Genomic DNA, 15,813 nt, shown 5'->3' on the forward strand with positions numbered 1-15,813 from the left:
TAAGCGGAAGGAAGTTAATAAGCATCCAGTGTCTAATGTCCTTCACACATTCCTCATTTGTATTAAGCTGGTGTCTCTCATTAGGTTTTGCAGAAATGTACAACTGTGTGTCATCAGCATAACAGTGGAAACTAATACAATGTTTACGAATAATATCACCCAGAGGTAACGTATATAAAGAAAAAAGCAGTGGACCCAAGACAGAACCTTGTGGAACACCAAACTTTACCTCAGTATGTCTAGAAACATCACCATTTACATCAACATACTGATGGGGATCAGTTAAATAAGACCTGAGCCAGGAGAGGGCCATTCCCTTAACTCCCACAACATTTTCTAGTCTATCCAGAAGAATGGAATGATCAATGGAATCAAATGCTGCACTAAAGCATATTTGGTACAGCATTTGAAGGTGCATATTTGAAACATCGGCTCATTTTGGGCTTCTTTTGAAAGCAGGCATGGCAACCCTGTCAAAATGAACAAGAAAACAGCAGTGACAGTTTGGGCTGTAACGATACACTCCAGTCACGTTTTGATTTGATTTACAATACTTGATTCATGATTCGATTCTCAGAATATTTTAAAACAAATCCAAATGAAGAGCACTGGAGATTGCAGTGATGTGGGACTGGTGTTGTTTGAAAGCTAATGATGAAAAGCTCTTTTTAGTGCTCTTTTTACTGTTGCTGTAGAACAGTATAGTTGAAAATGCATGTTGTTCAATGTGACCCAAAGCTATCGGTCATTTCATAAGTGCAGATGATAATCGGTAATTGTGCAAGCTCTTCACAAAAGTATTTAGTCATGTGACAAGCGTGAGCTCTATATACGTGGACTCTGTGGGTGCATCGTGCATCATCCCTCGTGTTAGTGGTGAATGAAGCACAAACGCAGAAGGGAGAGATGTTGTTTTGGTGTTGGTTTATTTTGCATAGCCAAAAAATGATCAGAGATGGAGAATGAGGTGTCAGATTTGAGTCAAATATTTGTGCTACTTCTTCCATGACCACAAACAAACAGGCAAACATCGGACCTGAAAATCAAACTGACGCTCCGTGCAGTGACACAAACAACTATGTGATCTTTAGTCCAATCACAAACAAGACAGATTTCAGACCTAAAAACATGGTGGTTACTGTAAAACATGGAGTTCTTCCTAGGAGCACATGCACAATGTGGCACACAAACTCAAACCACTTCATCTTTCTCACTCAAAAGCCATATAAGACACAAGTATACCACTGGCTTTAGGATATTCTATCAAAAATAAAATTATTGGCACCCCTAAATAATATTGCACACATATTGCGACCTTTAAACGTATATAGATTGATATAGTGTACCATGAATTTTGCTTAGGATCAGGATATTTTAGAAAACTATTGTGTTGAAATAAAACTATTAAAATATCCTCATACATGTAAGCTTAACATTTCCAGTAATTCTCGAGTTGTGTATTTGCTAGTGTATTTAATCCATGGAAAAGCGAATGAAATGAAACTGAAAACCAGTGTAATGGTGGCAGGATTTTCATTTGGGAGGACGGAAGTCTGGAGATCCGCAACGTTACCAAGGCAGATGAGGGGAAGTACACATGCTTTGCGGAGAATGACAGAGGCAAAGCCAACAGCACTGGATCGCTCTCAGTCACAGGTAGGAGGCTGAAATTCAAAGCCAAAGCAGTCATGGAAATGTAGTTTTGCATAATGCATTGCATGTTAGAGCTGGTATATTAGAGATATCAAAAATCCTTAATGCAATGATGAACACAGTAGTCTGGGGGTGTTGGAGGAGATTTGAAATGAAGTGGAGAGGATCATGCTGCTTGGCTGACACCCAAGGTGCTGATTGTGCTGCAACTCTCTTTTGCCCTCTGCTGGTTGAAATGACTTAATACAGAAAGCAGAAATGCCTGCGATTGATTGGCCTTGGGGCGGCACAGTGGTGTAGTGGTTAGCGCTGTCATCTCACAGCAAGAAGGTCCGGGTTCGAGCCCCGTGGCCGGCGAGGGCCTTTCTGTGCGGAGTTTGCATGTTCTCCCCGTGTCCGCGTGGGTTTCCTCCAGGTGCTCCGGTTTCCCCCACAGTCCAAAGACATGCAGGTTAGGTTAACTGGTGACTCTAAATTGAGCGTAGGTGTGAATGTGAGTGTGAATGGTTGTCTGTGTCTATGTGTCAGCCCTGTGATGACCTGGCGACTTGTCCAGGGTGTACCCCGCCTTTCGCCCGTAGTCAGCTGGGATAGGCTCCAGCTTGCCTGCGACCCTGTAGAACAGGATAAAGCGGCTAGAGATAATGAGATGAGATGAATGAACAAAATGAGAACGACATAATATGAAGATTGAGACTTAATTCCTTTTTCTTCTATAATTACAGACTTTCTTTACTAAATTGCTGGAAATGTAAATCAATTCTTTTCGCCGTGCTTTTTTTTAGATGCCACTAAGATCACGCTGGCTCCCTCTAATGCTGATGTGAGCGTGGGTGAAAACGCCAGGATGCAATGTGCTGCATCACATGACTCGAGCCTCGACATCACCTTCATCTGGTCACTCAACAGCCATGCCATTGACTTTGACAAGGAGAAAGAGTTCTACCAGCACACCACTGTAAGAACACGAACACAACAGATTAATGCCAACATCAACAGTGTTAGAAATGTTTTAGATGCTTATGTTTGAGCTGCACTAAGCTTTATTTGAAGTCTTTGGGGTGTCTTTTTGTTCTTTTCTTAGTCTCATTTCTGTAAATTATCCGGCAGGAGCACATTGCTTATTATTTTTCCACATCGGATGGCGTAGGTTTGTACTGTGTGTTCTCAAGGTCACAAACTCACACTGACTCCGACTATTATTAATGAAAACGATGGTTGGGTTTATAAATAGTTACCCATATATATATATATATATGTGTGTGTGTGTGTGTGTGTGTGTGTGTATAGGATAGTCAGGCAGGTATGTCTAGCTGTGTGCTGCTGATTAAGAACACTCAGCTGAAGCATGCAGGCCTCTACACCTGCACAGCCCAGACATCTGTGGACAATGTCACCGTCTCCGCTGACCTGGTAGTGAGAGGTACTACAAATATCACACACACACACACACACACACACACACACACACACACACACACACACACTCTGTGCCTTGAGTGGGAAAATAACAAAAGCTTTATTATCCTATGCAGATTTGGCTGCAGTAGAGAACTTGGAGACACAATGAGACTAAAGCCGTACCTTACTTAAATATATTAAACACCAAGTCTCTTCCTTGTTTTTAGATACACTCTGTCAATAGCTATGCTTTGTAATTAGATATTAGACATTTAAATTTGTGGTATTTAGAAGCAGAAATGGACAGTAACAAAGTACACTTTTTGAGTATCTGTACTTTACTTGAGTAGTATTTTTTTTTTGAAAATTATGTCTAACTTGACTACATTTGAAAAACAAATACTTTTTACTCCACTACATTTCGATCAAGGTCCTCGTTACTATGAAACAGCTTTGAAAGCGGATGTTTTTTGTTTTCTTTTCTAAAATGTGATTGGTTTTTTCGCAGGAGACACTGAGAGCCTATCAGTAATCACTAGGATCACGTCACATCCATAGACTGTATAAAATCAAGTTCAATTTCTCAGCAGTATTATTTGAACACGATCAGCTGATGGCAGAATGGAAGGAGGCGTTTTGTTCTGGAGAATGCACACGCACTCGTGGCCATTCCTAGAACCCATGTTTCAGTTTTCAGAAAGGATTAAAGATTTGTTTCGTTTTAAATGTTTGCTTTGTTTGCCTAAAACGAACCACATCACAGCCTACAAAAACTCGCTGCCCAACCTGCGGAAGCATATTAAGGCGTGTAAACGTTTTATTCCAAGAGAAAGCTTGCAGTGGAGTTGTCTGTGCTTTTAGAGCTAGCGATAATGTTGCAATAGCTATGCAGTCTGGTTAGTCAGATGACTTTCTATGGATTTTCCCACCAAGTTGCCATCGCCTTGTCCACGGCTAACGTTAACACAGAGCTAGTTAACTTGGGCACTGTTAATTAGCATGTAAAAACGGAGTTACGCTAACATGAATAGCATTAACTTCAGCATAATCTTGCCGAATTAACAGAATGTAGAAATTTTTCTTTTCTAATAACATTAGCTACCCAATATGATTTCAAGTTTGAAAAGAGTTTGCTAGCATGTCAGGTGGAGCTCTACCGGTTCTACAAACTAGTCAGTAAATCCAGTCGGTTGCTTCAGAGGCATTAGGTTTTGTAAGTGTTGTGGCAATAATACAACAGTGCGTTGACAGAAAATATACTTTTAATACTTAAATATTTTTAAAAGCAAGTACTTCAGTACTTTAACTTAAGTAAAAATTTGACTGGACAACTTTCACTTGTATCGGAGTAACATTTAGCCAGTGGGATCTCTACTTTGACTTACAGTGCCTTGAAAAAGTATTCATACCCCTTGAACTTTTTCACATTTTTCCACCTTACAACTACGAACTTAAAAGTTTTTTACTGAGATTTTATGTGGTAGACCAACACAGAGTAGCACATAATTGTGAAGTGAAACGAAAATGATAAATGGTCTTCAAAATTTTAAACAAATAAAATTCTGAAAAATGTGGTGTGCATTAGTATTCAGCCCCCTGTACTCTGATACCTCAAAATACAATCCAGTGTAATCAATTGCCTTCAGAAGTCATCTAATTAGTTAATAGAGTCCTGCTGTGTGTAATTTACTCTCAGCATAAATACACTTGTTCTGTGAAGGCCTCAGTGGTTTGTTAGAGAACACTGAAGAACAAACAGCATCATGAAGACCAAAGAACTCACCAGACAGGTCAGGGATAAAGTTCTGGAGAAGTTTAAAGCAGGGTTAGGTTATAAAAAATATCCCAAGCTCTGAACATCTCAAGAAGCACTGTTCAATCCATCATTCAAAAATGGAAAAAGTATGACACAACTGCAAACCTACCAAGACATGGCCGTCCACCTAAACTGACAGAGCGAGCAAGGAGAGCACTGGTCAGAGAAGCAGCCAAGAGGCCCATGATCACTCTGGAGGAGCTGCAGAAATCCACAGCTCAGGTGGGAGAATCTGTGCACCGGACAACTATAAGTCGTACACTCCACAAATCTGGCCTTTTTGGAAGAGTGGCAAGAAGAAAGCCATTGTTGAAAGACAGGCATAAGAAGTCCCGTTTGCAGTTTACCAGAAGCCATGTAGGGGACACAGCAAACATGTGGAAGAAGGTGCTTTGGTCAGATGAGACCAAAGTTGAACTTTTTGACCTAAATGCAAAGCGCTATGTGTGGCGGAAAACTAACACTGCTCATCACCCTGCACACACCATCCCCACTGTGAAACATGGTGGTGGCAGCATCATGCTATGGGGATGCTTTTCTTCAGCAGGGACAGGGAAGCTGGTCAGAGTTGATGGGAAGATGGATGGAGCTAAATACAGGGCAATCCTGGAAGAAAACCTGTTGGAGGCTGCTAAAGACTTGAGACTGGGAAGGAGATTCACCTTCCAGCAAGACAATGACCCTAAACATACAGGCAGAGCTACAATGGAATGGTTTAGATCAAAGAATATTCATGTGTTAGAATGGCCCAGTCAAAGTCCAGACCTAAATCCCATTGAGCATCTGTGGCAAGACTTGAAAATTGCTGTTCACAGACGCTCTGCATTCAATCTGGCTGAGCTTGAGCTATTTTGCAAAGAAGAATGGGCAAAAATTTCAGTGTCTAGATGTGCAAAGCTGGTAGAGACATACCACAAAAGACTTGCAGCTGTAATTGCAGCAAAAGGTGGCTCTACAAAGTATTGACGCAGGGGGGCTGAATACTAATGCACACCACATTTTTCAGATTTTTATTTGTTTAAAATTTTGAAGACCATTTATCATTTTTGTTTCACTTCACAATTATGTGCTACTCTGTGTTGGTCTATCACATAAAATCTCAATAAAAAACTTTTAAGTTTGTGGTTGTAAGGCAGTGTTTCCCACAGACCAGGTAGCAATTTGTGGTGCTCCACTGTGCCGATGAGGGAATCGTGCGCGGTGGTGTCATGGCGGTCGGTGGAGTTGGTCATTGGGGTGTATGCAAAGTGTTTATAGCGGGCGGTGTTCAAAGGCACAGTATTTTTCTTCAGTCACCTGCTGGGACTATTTTAAAGCTACAAGGAGCATTTGAGATTATTCAGTTCAATCTAAATTCTTTTAAGTTCTTTAAGAGAAGACAGCTAAAACAATTTTTACCAGAACCCCGCCTGGTTTCATTCCTCGACCCAACTTTACATTACAGGGCAGGCCATTAGTTTGCTGGGCTTGATGTTGGTGGAAAACCTGTCTTTTAAATTTATGAAAATTACTCACCAAAATTGAAGTTAAAGTTTAGTTTTGATCTTAGTTTTTTGCCTTTTTGGTGGCTCTTTCAATCATTCTTTAGTTGACATTCAAGGAATAAATTGCAAAAAACAAGCTGGAGGTTTTTATTTTAAATATTGAACTCAACACTTACTGTACCTCAACCAATACTAAAATGAAATAAGTAGTATAATGTAACAACAAAATAATAATAAAATATCATAATTAGATGTAAGAAACCACTTAAGGTAACACCAAGGCAACTAACAATAATGAAAAAGCATTACCCTAATTGGTGCAAAGCCTGCATGCCCTATCAGAACATTTAATTCTGCGTGGCTTCCTGAAAAAAAAAAAAACTCAAGTGCCCTATCGTAAGGGAAGTCATTGGGTTCGGGACCATTTATGGAGATTCGTAAGCAGGCTGCCAGGTGTTCCCCTTGGAGCCTATTCCTGAGGTCTGTTTTAATCTATGGATAAAAAAGTACATTTTCTTCATCATCAAAGCACTAAAAATTTCCATTACATCAAAAAATATACAAAGGAATACTGAATTTCTACAGTATGTGCTTACCCTATTCATAGCTGAGAAATCCCGCTCGCAATTCTACTTCGCCAATAAAGCTAATAAAGATGTTTCTTAAAATATTCAGATTTTATGCTTCAGATAGCATCAACTAGGCATCCCCGCGAGTATAACAACATTTTATTTAGGCTAGTGGGAAATTCTTATTTATTGTGAATGTCAAGCCATTATTAATAACTTGCATGAATGCTGAAGCGGGATAAACGGGATAATGCAATAAGACCGGTTCCTCACGTCAAGCTGCTACTGTCTCATCTCATCTCATTATCTCTAGCCGCTTTATCCTTCTACAGGGTCGCAGGCAAGCTGGAGCCTATCCCAGCTGACTACGGGCGAAAGGCGGGGTACACCCTGGACAAGTCGCCAGGTCATCACAGGGCTGACACATAGACAACCAGTCACACTCACATTCACACCTACGGTCAATTTAGAGTCACCAGTTAACCTAACCTGCATGTCTTTGGACTGTGGGGGAAACCGGAGCACCCGGAGGAAACCCACGCGGACACGGGGAGAACATGCAAACTCCACACAGAAAGGCCCTCGCCGGCCCCGGGGCTCGAACCCAGGACCTTCTTGCTGTGAGGCGACAGCGCTAACCACTACACCACCGTGCCACCCCAAGCTGCTACTGTATGCATCAAAATTGGTTTATAGCCTGACTCAGGGATGTCTGTTTCCTGTAAGCCAAGAAAGCTATGATAAAGCTCATCAAGAGGCTACCTTTTAAAATAAGGGGTCAGAAGGCGAATCGGGAAGGCTGCGTTATTTTTAATTAGCCTAACAGGCCTACTTGCAGTCCGGGTATATGCGCACCGGCAGGCCTGTGTACACGCCTCTCCATCTCCCTCTCTGTGTGTGCGTGTGTGCGCGCGCGCATGAACGAGAAGAAAGAGCACTATGAATGAACGGAACAATACGCAACGGAATTTTTTTTTTTAAAAATCGCAAGTCTGATTGTGTGGCGATAGGAATCCATTGTGTGGCGCTGCGCCACACAATGGTCTATGTATGGGAAACCCTGTAAAGTGAAAAAATGTGAAAAAGTTCAAGGGTATGAATACTTTTTCAAGGCACTGTAAGTAATAAACTTGGGTACTTTGTCCACCTCTGTTTAGAAGACACCCTTAACACCCTTATCTAGAGTGACTTCCAGAAGTGCTTTGTAGTCTCCAAAAAATGTAAAAAAACACACACAATATATTATATATACAGTATATATACAGTGTATATATATTAGTGCTGTCAAAAATGTCGCGTTATTAACATGTTAACTTGACTCAATTTTAACGGCGATAATTTTTTTATCGCGAGATTAACGCTCTGTGACATGATGTAGGTTTTTCATAAGCTTTTGAAACTGCCAGGAACTTGGAACAGAGACAAAACGATAGCAGCTAGACTGTAATGCCACGCCCCGCACAGCCAGAGTCTTCTGCCCCCCGAGAATCAGCGCGGGCAGGGCGCGCTAGTAGAGATGGGATTTATGGCTCTTTGATGGGATCCGCATCTTTGTGATCCGTTCTTTGAAAAGAGCCGTTCAAAAGACTGGCTCATTTGGCTCTTTTTAAATATTTATTCAGTTTTAAGAAGACAGCGTCTAAAGAAGCCAGATCCCTCTGAACTGTAAACTCAATGCTATCCCCGAAATCCTTCCTGTAATATGCAAATTTGGCCGCCTCTGATTGGACAGCGCGACGCATCAACAGGCAGAAAGTGTAAAAGTACAAAATGTGTTAAGTGAGCTGAAACAGTAAAGATCAGATTCAATGCAATATTTATCAACGAACAACTTAAACTTAATATAATAGTGTACTTTATATTATAATCAAGCATGTCAAGCCTACCGTCACTGTGTAACCTATCTCTCTGATTAAAAGTTGTAGGCTAACTCAAACAGTAGCTCATTTCACTCATGGGTCTTTTGCTAGCCCCGCGTCGGTGCTCGGCTTAGGTTTCACTTTGTAGTGGCTGTGACAAGACGTGTTATGCTTTGTAATAAAAAAAAAAAAACATTGGTACAAAGCAAGCCCATTCACTTTTTTATGCTGATAAGAGAATTACAATGGTCTTTTATGTGACAAAAATGTGCGATTAAATTGCGATTAATCGCGAGTTAACTATGACTGTCGCGACATTAATCGCGATTAAATATTTTAATCGCTTGACAGCAAAAAAAAAAAAAAAAAAAAAAAATATATATATATATATATATATATATATATATATATATATATATATATATAAAATTTACCAGCTGGGAGGTCCATATCGTGAAATACTGTGACCTTGGCCTTGAAAATACTGACTGAGGCCTCTGGGCTGAGGTCAGCATTTTCAAGGCCGAGGTCACAGTATTTCACGATACGGACCAACCTTAAGCTGGTAAATAATATATTTTTTTCTTTACCAACTTCTAACAGAAAATGAGAGCGCCTGAAAGAGAAACCATATTTAGAACAAACCTGCTACAAGCTCGTCAAAAACCTGTTTGACAAACTATGTCAGCTCAGAATTTTCCGAAAAGAAAACTTGATCCAGATCACTTCTCTGATCTAGGCAACAAAAATGTTGACAAAAAATTGCTACTATAGCCTCGGTCACAACCGGCTGTACGTGCTCCTACAGCCAGTCTACGTGCAAAAAACGCAAGAAACGCATGGAGGGCACGTGTGAAACGCATGGAGGGCGCGCGTGTGACGTGCTGATTTTCGAGCTGTAGACTGGCCGCAGACCGGCCGCAGAGGTTCTTTGTCATGTCAAACAAACTCTACGGGTGCTTACGTTTTTTTCAGGTTGCAAGACAAACTTACGGCCAACGTGCGTCTTTCTCCATGAAAGAAAAAAAACGCAGTGATTTGGGAAATGCCAAAAATCGCACAGCCAAAAAATCGTACGTCCGGTTGTGACCTAGGCTTAAGTTTGTTGTTGTTGTGAACGAGCAAGTCGCCAAAAGGTCTGTAACCGGGGTCCGGATTGTAGGACTCCGGACCGCTCACGAGCCAATTAGAGCGCACAATTTGATGGAAACTGGACCGTGAAAAAAATAAATATCCTTATTCAAGTTCATGAGGTCAGGGACTATGAGTGCCATCAATGTTAAAACCCTGTTGGGGAGGTTAGTACAGTCTGAAAAAAACACAAGTTTGCTTTTTTTTTTTAGATAACAGAGTGCTAATTTAGGTGCTTGGTGAAAAGGCAGGTCTTTACTCTTCATTTGAGGACAGCCAGTGACTCAGCTGTTTGGACAGTCAGGGGAGGGTTGTTCCACCACCAACAGTAGCAGTCAAAAGTTTGGACACCCCTACTCATTCACAGGTTTTTCTGCATTTTGACTATTTTGTACATAGTAGAACATCAAAACTATGAAATAACATATAGAACATGTTTGGAATTATATGGTAAACAGGAAAGTGTTAAAAAATGTTTCATATTTTAGATTCTTCAGCATAGTCAGCGTTTCCCTTGATGATGCTTTGCACACTATTGGCATTCCCTGTGTCCGAAATCACTCACTACTCACTATATAGTGGGCTATATAGTGAGTTCGCCATTTTGTTGTGCTGTCCGAATGTATAGCAAGAATTCTTATACCCTATCTAGTGGACTCATAATATGAGCCATAATGCACCATGAAAAGTAGTGTACAACCAGTGGTCACTAACCAAGCAATATATACCATCTTGCACTGCTGTTATGCTGAAAGAAAGAAAAAAAAAGTGTGTTGGGGTGAATGAATTGAGGAAGAAACACATTATAAATGGACATTCGAGTACAATTAAAAAAAATAGTAAGAGAACAGAAAATAAGCTTAAATAGAATAAGACAGACAAAATACAAGAATAAAAGTTACAGTGCTGAGCGAGGAATGAATCAAAAACCTCGAATTTGATTTAATAAAAGGCAGCGACAAAGAAGGAAGTATTCAGCTTTGATTTAAAAGAGCTGAAAAGATGCAGCAGACACAAAGTACTTTGTATTTATTAATGTAGGAAATACGCTCAGTATAATATGGATTTATCACAAAAATACAGGCATGTATTTATTATTTTGAAAACCCACCAGCTGACTGATCTGGCACATTTTAATTATGTGACAGTAATGACGTAAATAACGGTGCGGTGGAGTAGTGTCCGAGGGTGTTTTTTTTTTCTCCCCATTTTACCAGTGAGCTCACTATATACTCATCTCATCATCTGTAGCCGCTTTATCCTGTTCTACAGGATCGCAGGCAAGCTGGAGCCTATCCCAGCTGACTATGGGCGAAAGGCGGGGTACACCCTGGACAAGTCGCCAGGTCATCACAGGGCTGACACATAGACACAGACAACCATTCACACTCACACCTACGGTCAATTTAGAGCCACCAGTTAACCTAACCTGCATGTCTTTGGACTGTGGGGGAAACCGGAGCACCCGGAGGAAACCCACGCGGACACGGGGAGAACATGCAAACTCCGCACAGAAAGGCCCTCGCCGGCCACGGAGCTCGAACCCGGACCTTCTTGCTGTGAGGCGACAGCGCTAACCACTACACCACCGTGCCGCCCCCTCACTATATACTATAGTCCTCTATATACATTTCCCTAGATAGTGAGTAGGGAGCAGTAGATGAGTGAGTGATTTCGGACACAGCCATTATCTTATGAGGTAGTCACCTGGAATGCTTTTCAGTTAACAGGTGCCTCGTCAAAAGTTAATTAGTGCAGTTTCTTGCCTTCTTATGTGTTTGAGATCAAACAGTAAATAATAACAATACAGTAAATAGCCCTATTCCACAACTGTAGTAATCCATATTATGTCAAGAACCGCTCAGCTAAGTAAAGACAAACGACATCCATCATTACTTTAAGACATGAAGTGTCTTTGAATTGATAAAAATAAAGACACCCACACACTGAATTAGAAAGTGTGTCCAAACTTTTCACTGGTACTGTAGGTGCCAGGACAGAGAAGAGACATGATGTGTGTCTTCCTTGTAGACAAAAGTGTAAAGGTCTAGCAGCAGTAGAGGGGTGTTAATAGACTAATTTGCTTTATACCCTGGAATTAAAATTTACAGCAGAAAGTAGTGTTCAGTTGTAAACTACTCTGTCACACTGTGCTGACACTGTGTCTGCTGTGGGATGCAGTAAAGCCAGAGGAATGTTCCTGTCTGGGTTCAGCGGCTGGCTGCAGTGCTGCAAGAGGAGGTGAATAATGAGGTGTAAATAAAATCAGTGTTAGCAGGGTGGGCTTGGACAGAGCTGTAAGCCTGGAAACCCAATACTACCACTGTAAACACACACACAACGCCTGTTTTTGACTCAGACCAGGTGCACTGACGCAGAATTACAGTCAGGCATTTTATCAGGAAATGTAAAGCACGCTTTTGGTCATGTTCTCTTCGTGGGGGAATGGTGTTATCAATCACAGTGACACTCGCCAATCACGGGCATCTGTGAGCTCATGTATGTGGAAGAGGGCAGATAGTACTTGTTAGGGTTCACCCAGTCGGAAACGGTCAACTTACTTCTCGGGACCCCCGCCCTCGTGCCACCCAGAGCTCTGGGGGGGTTAGTCGCCAAGAAAGACAGGAACCCCAATGTAGTTCACATCTTTATTCGCAAGTTCCCCCAATTGGACAAGAATACAGAGGGTTATTATGTACGAGTGTTGTCTGTGTGTAAATGACATCACTGTTTGATATCTATGTGTATGTGTGCATGAATGTGTGTATGTGTGTGTCTATGGGGGTGTGTGAGTGAGTGACATCTTGATATCTGTGTCTATGTGTGTGTGTGTGTGTGTGTGTGTGTGTGTGTGTGTGTGTGTGAGAGAGCAAGTCACATCTTAATTACATCACTGTTCTAATGGAATGTTCAGATGTATGTGTGTGTGTTTGACTTGCGTGCAAGTGAGCAGCTTGATCTTGGGGCAGGTCAAATAATCTCCATCTGTGTGTGTAAATCATAACATAATGACATATTTCTGATGATATGACATGATAGCAAGGTACAAACAGATTTTAAAGGTCATCGCTTACGTACACCCCTTCAGGTCAGATATAACATAGGGCAATATGTACTTAAGATGGTGATGGAATTTTTAAACACAGATATGTTATAAGAAAGTAAACAAAAAATAAGAACAAACCTAAACAAAGACAGTCCTACGAAACATAAACAAAGAAGTGCTACATCAGGAAGGTCAAACAGGATTCAGGATTAAACTCATAAAGTCTTAACATTAGAATCATAAAGTCTTAACAATCCTAAATTATATTCTGTAATTATAAAACTAACTTAAATCATTGAATGCATCTTAGATCTAACAATTAAATCTAAATCACTGCCATAGTATATGCAATAGTCCAAAATAATAAAGGATATTAAAAAGCTCTCCCATATACAGTCTTAACACTTTGTGCAGCAATAAGGCTAATACAAAACTATAAATTATAAAACTAACATGAATCATGGCTTTAAATTTAACTTTTAATCCCAAATACACGTTGGATATGCAGCTGTGGGTGTGTCTGACATCATTGCAGACCTTGGCGCCGTTCAGACACATCTCTGATCAAAAATACACATTTCATATCAAAATAAACAAAAATGTTCCCAAACAATGTCCAGCCGAGACATACGGTAAAGTCATTTTAACTGAACAGAAATTAATCCTTAATTTTGTCACAAATAAATTACTGCCTTCTTGGTCAAGAATTACAATTATTTATAAACCTACATACAGTGGTGCTTGAAAGTTTGTGAACCCTTTAGAATTTTCTATATTTCTGCATAAATATGACCTAAAACATCATCAGATTTTCACACAAGTCCTAAAAGTAGATAAAGAGAACCCAGTTAAACAAATGAGACAAAAATATTATACTTGGTCATTTATTTATTGAGGAAAATGATCCAATATTACATATCTGTGAGTGGCAAAAGTATGTGAACCTCGAGGATTAGCAGTTAATTTGAAGCTGAAATTAGAGTCAGGTGTTTTCAATCAATGGAATGACAATCAGGTGCAAGTGGGCACCCTGTTTTATTTAAAGAACAGGGATCTATCAAAGTCTGATCTTCACAACACATGTTTGTGGAAGTGTATCATGGCACAAACAAAGGAGATTTCTGAGGACCTCAGAAAAAGCGTTGTTGATGCTCATCAGGCTGGAAAAGGTTACAAAACCATCTCTAAAGAGTTTGGACTCCACCAATCCACAGTCAGACAGGTTGCGTACAAATGGAGGAAATTCAAGACCATCGTTACCCTCCCCAGGAGTGGTCGACCAACAATGATCACTCCAAGAGCAAGCCGTGTAATAGTCGGCGAAGTCACAAAGGGCCCCAGAGTAACTTCTAAGCAACTGAAGGCCTCTCTCACATTGGCTAATGTTAATGTTCATGAGTCCACCATCAGGAGAACACAGAACAACAATGGTGTGCCTGGCAGGGTTGCAAGGAGAAAGCCACTGCTCTCCAAAAAGAACATTGCTGCTCGTCTACAGTTTGCTAAAGATCATGTGGACAAGCCAGAAGGCTATTGGAAAAATGTTTTGTGGATGGATGAGACCAAAATAGAACTTTTTGATTTAAATGAGAAGCGTTATGTTTGGAGGAAGGAAAGCACTGCATTCCAGCATAAGAACCTTATCCCATCTGTGAAACATGGTGGTGGTAGTATCATGGTTTGGGCCTGTTTTGCTGCATTTGGACCAGGACAGCTTGCCATCATTGATGGAACAATGAATTCTGAATTATACCAGCGAATTCTAAAGGAAAATGGCAGGAAATCCATCCATCCATGAACTGAATCTCAAGAGAAGGTGGGTCACACAGCAAGACAACGACCCTAAGCACACAAGTCGTTCTACCAAAGAATGGTTATAGAAGAATAAAGTTAATGTTTTGGAATGGCCAAGTCAAAGTCCTGACCTTAATCCAATGGAAATGTTGTGGAAGGACCTGAAGCAAGCAGTTCATGTGAGGAAACCCACCAACATCCCAGAGTTGAAGCTGTTCTGTATGGAGGAATGGGCTAAAATTCCTCCAAGCCAGTGTGAAGGACTGATCAACAGTTACCAGAAACATTTAGTTGCAGTTATTGCTGCACAAGGGGGTCACACCAGATACTGAAAGCAAAGGTTCACATACTTTTGCCACTCACAGATATGTAATATTGGATCATTTTCCTCAATAGATAAATGACCAAGTATAATATTTTTGTCCCATTTGTTTAACTGGGTTCTCTTTATCTACTTTTAGTACTTGTGTGAAAATCTGATGATGTTTTAGGTCATATTTAGGCAGAAATATAGAAAATTCTGAAGGGTTCACAAACTTTCAAGCACCACTGTAATAATAAAACCTAACAGTACTTTCCTCAGAATGTGTTACACTGCACTTTGATGCAACATGAGCAGCATTTTGCAAAGGTATATCTGGTTTCTGTGAGCCTTCACTCCGCCTGGTTGGCAGCTGTTGTAGGATCAGGAAGAGCTGGCGGGTGAGTGGGAATTGACAGGTGACCAAATTGGAGAGAAAATCAGGGGAAAAAAGAGTGCTTGTGGTACAATGAAGAATGTTTGGTAAAGGAAAAGTCAGACATGACAAATACATTAATGGTGTCTACATTGTTTTTGGCACTGGACAAGCACTGAATAATGGAGTCTGAGCCAGTCCTTGCTCTTCTCTTTATTCTCTCGTGGTTACAAATCAGTTCTGCTGACATTTGATATTTCCAGGCAGTACTTTCCTCAGACGTTAATGATTTTTTCATTAACGAGACAAACTTGTGTGCCAGTGACCATACAGTCTTGAGGTTGGAGCTGTTTGCAAGATCAGCTCCACTAAAGACAGTGCAT

At 40.7% G+C, this 15,813-nt stretch overlaps 1 protein-coding gene across 2 annotated transcripts in view; it reads left to right on the top strand.

The window, feature by feature from the left end:
• Positions 1-15,813, top strand: part of cntn1a (contactin 1a) — a 226,875-nt gene that overhangs the window by 170,190 nt on the left and 40,872 nt on the right. For both annotated transcript variants that reach the window (XM_060914626.1, XM_060914627.1), the window contains exons 13-15: positions 1,529-1,656; positions 2,439-2,611; positions 2,944-3,076. In XM_060914626.1, coding sequence (XP_060770609.1) covers positions 1,529-1,656; positions 2,439-2,611; positions 2,944-3,076 — 434 coding nt within the window. The remainder of the gene's footprint in view (positions 1-1,528; positions 1,657-2,438; positions 2,612-2,943; positions 3,077-15,813) is intronic.

This window comes from Neoarius graeffei, chromosome 2 (genome assembly GCF_027579695.1).
Source record: "Neoarius graeffei isolate fNeoGra1 chromosome 2, fNeoGra1.pri, whole genome shotgun sequence".
NCBI lineage: Eukaryota > Metazoa > Chordata > Actinopteri > Siluriformes > Ariidae > Neoarius > Neoarius graeffei.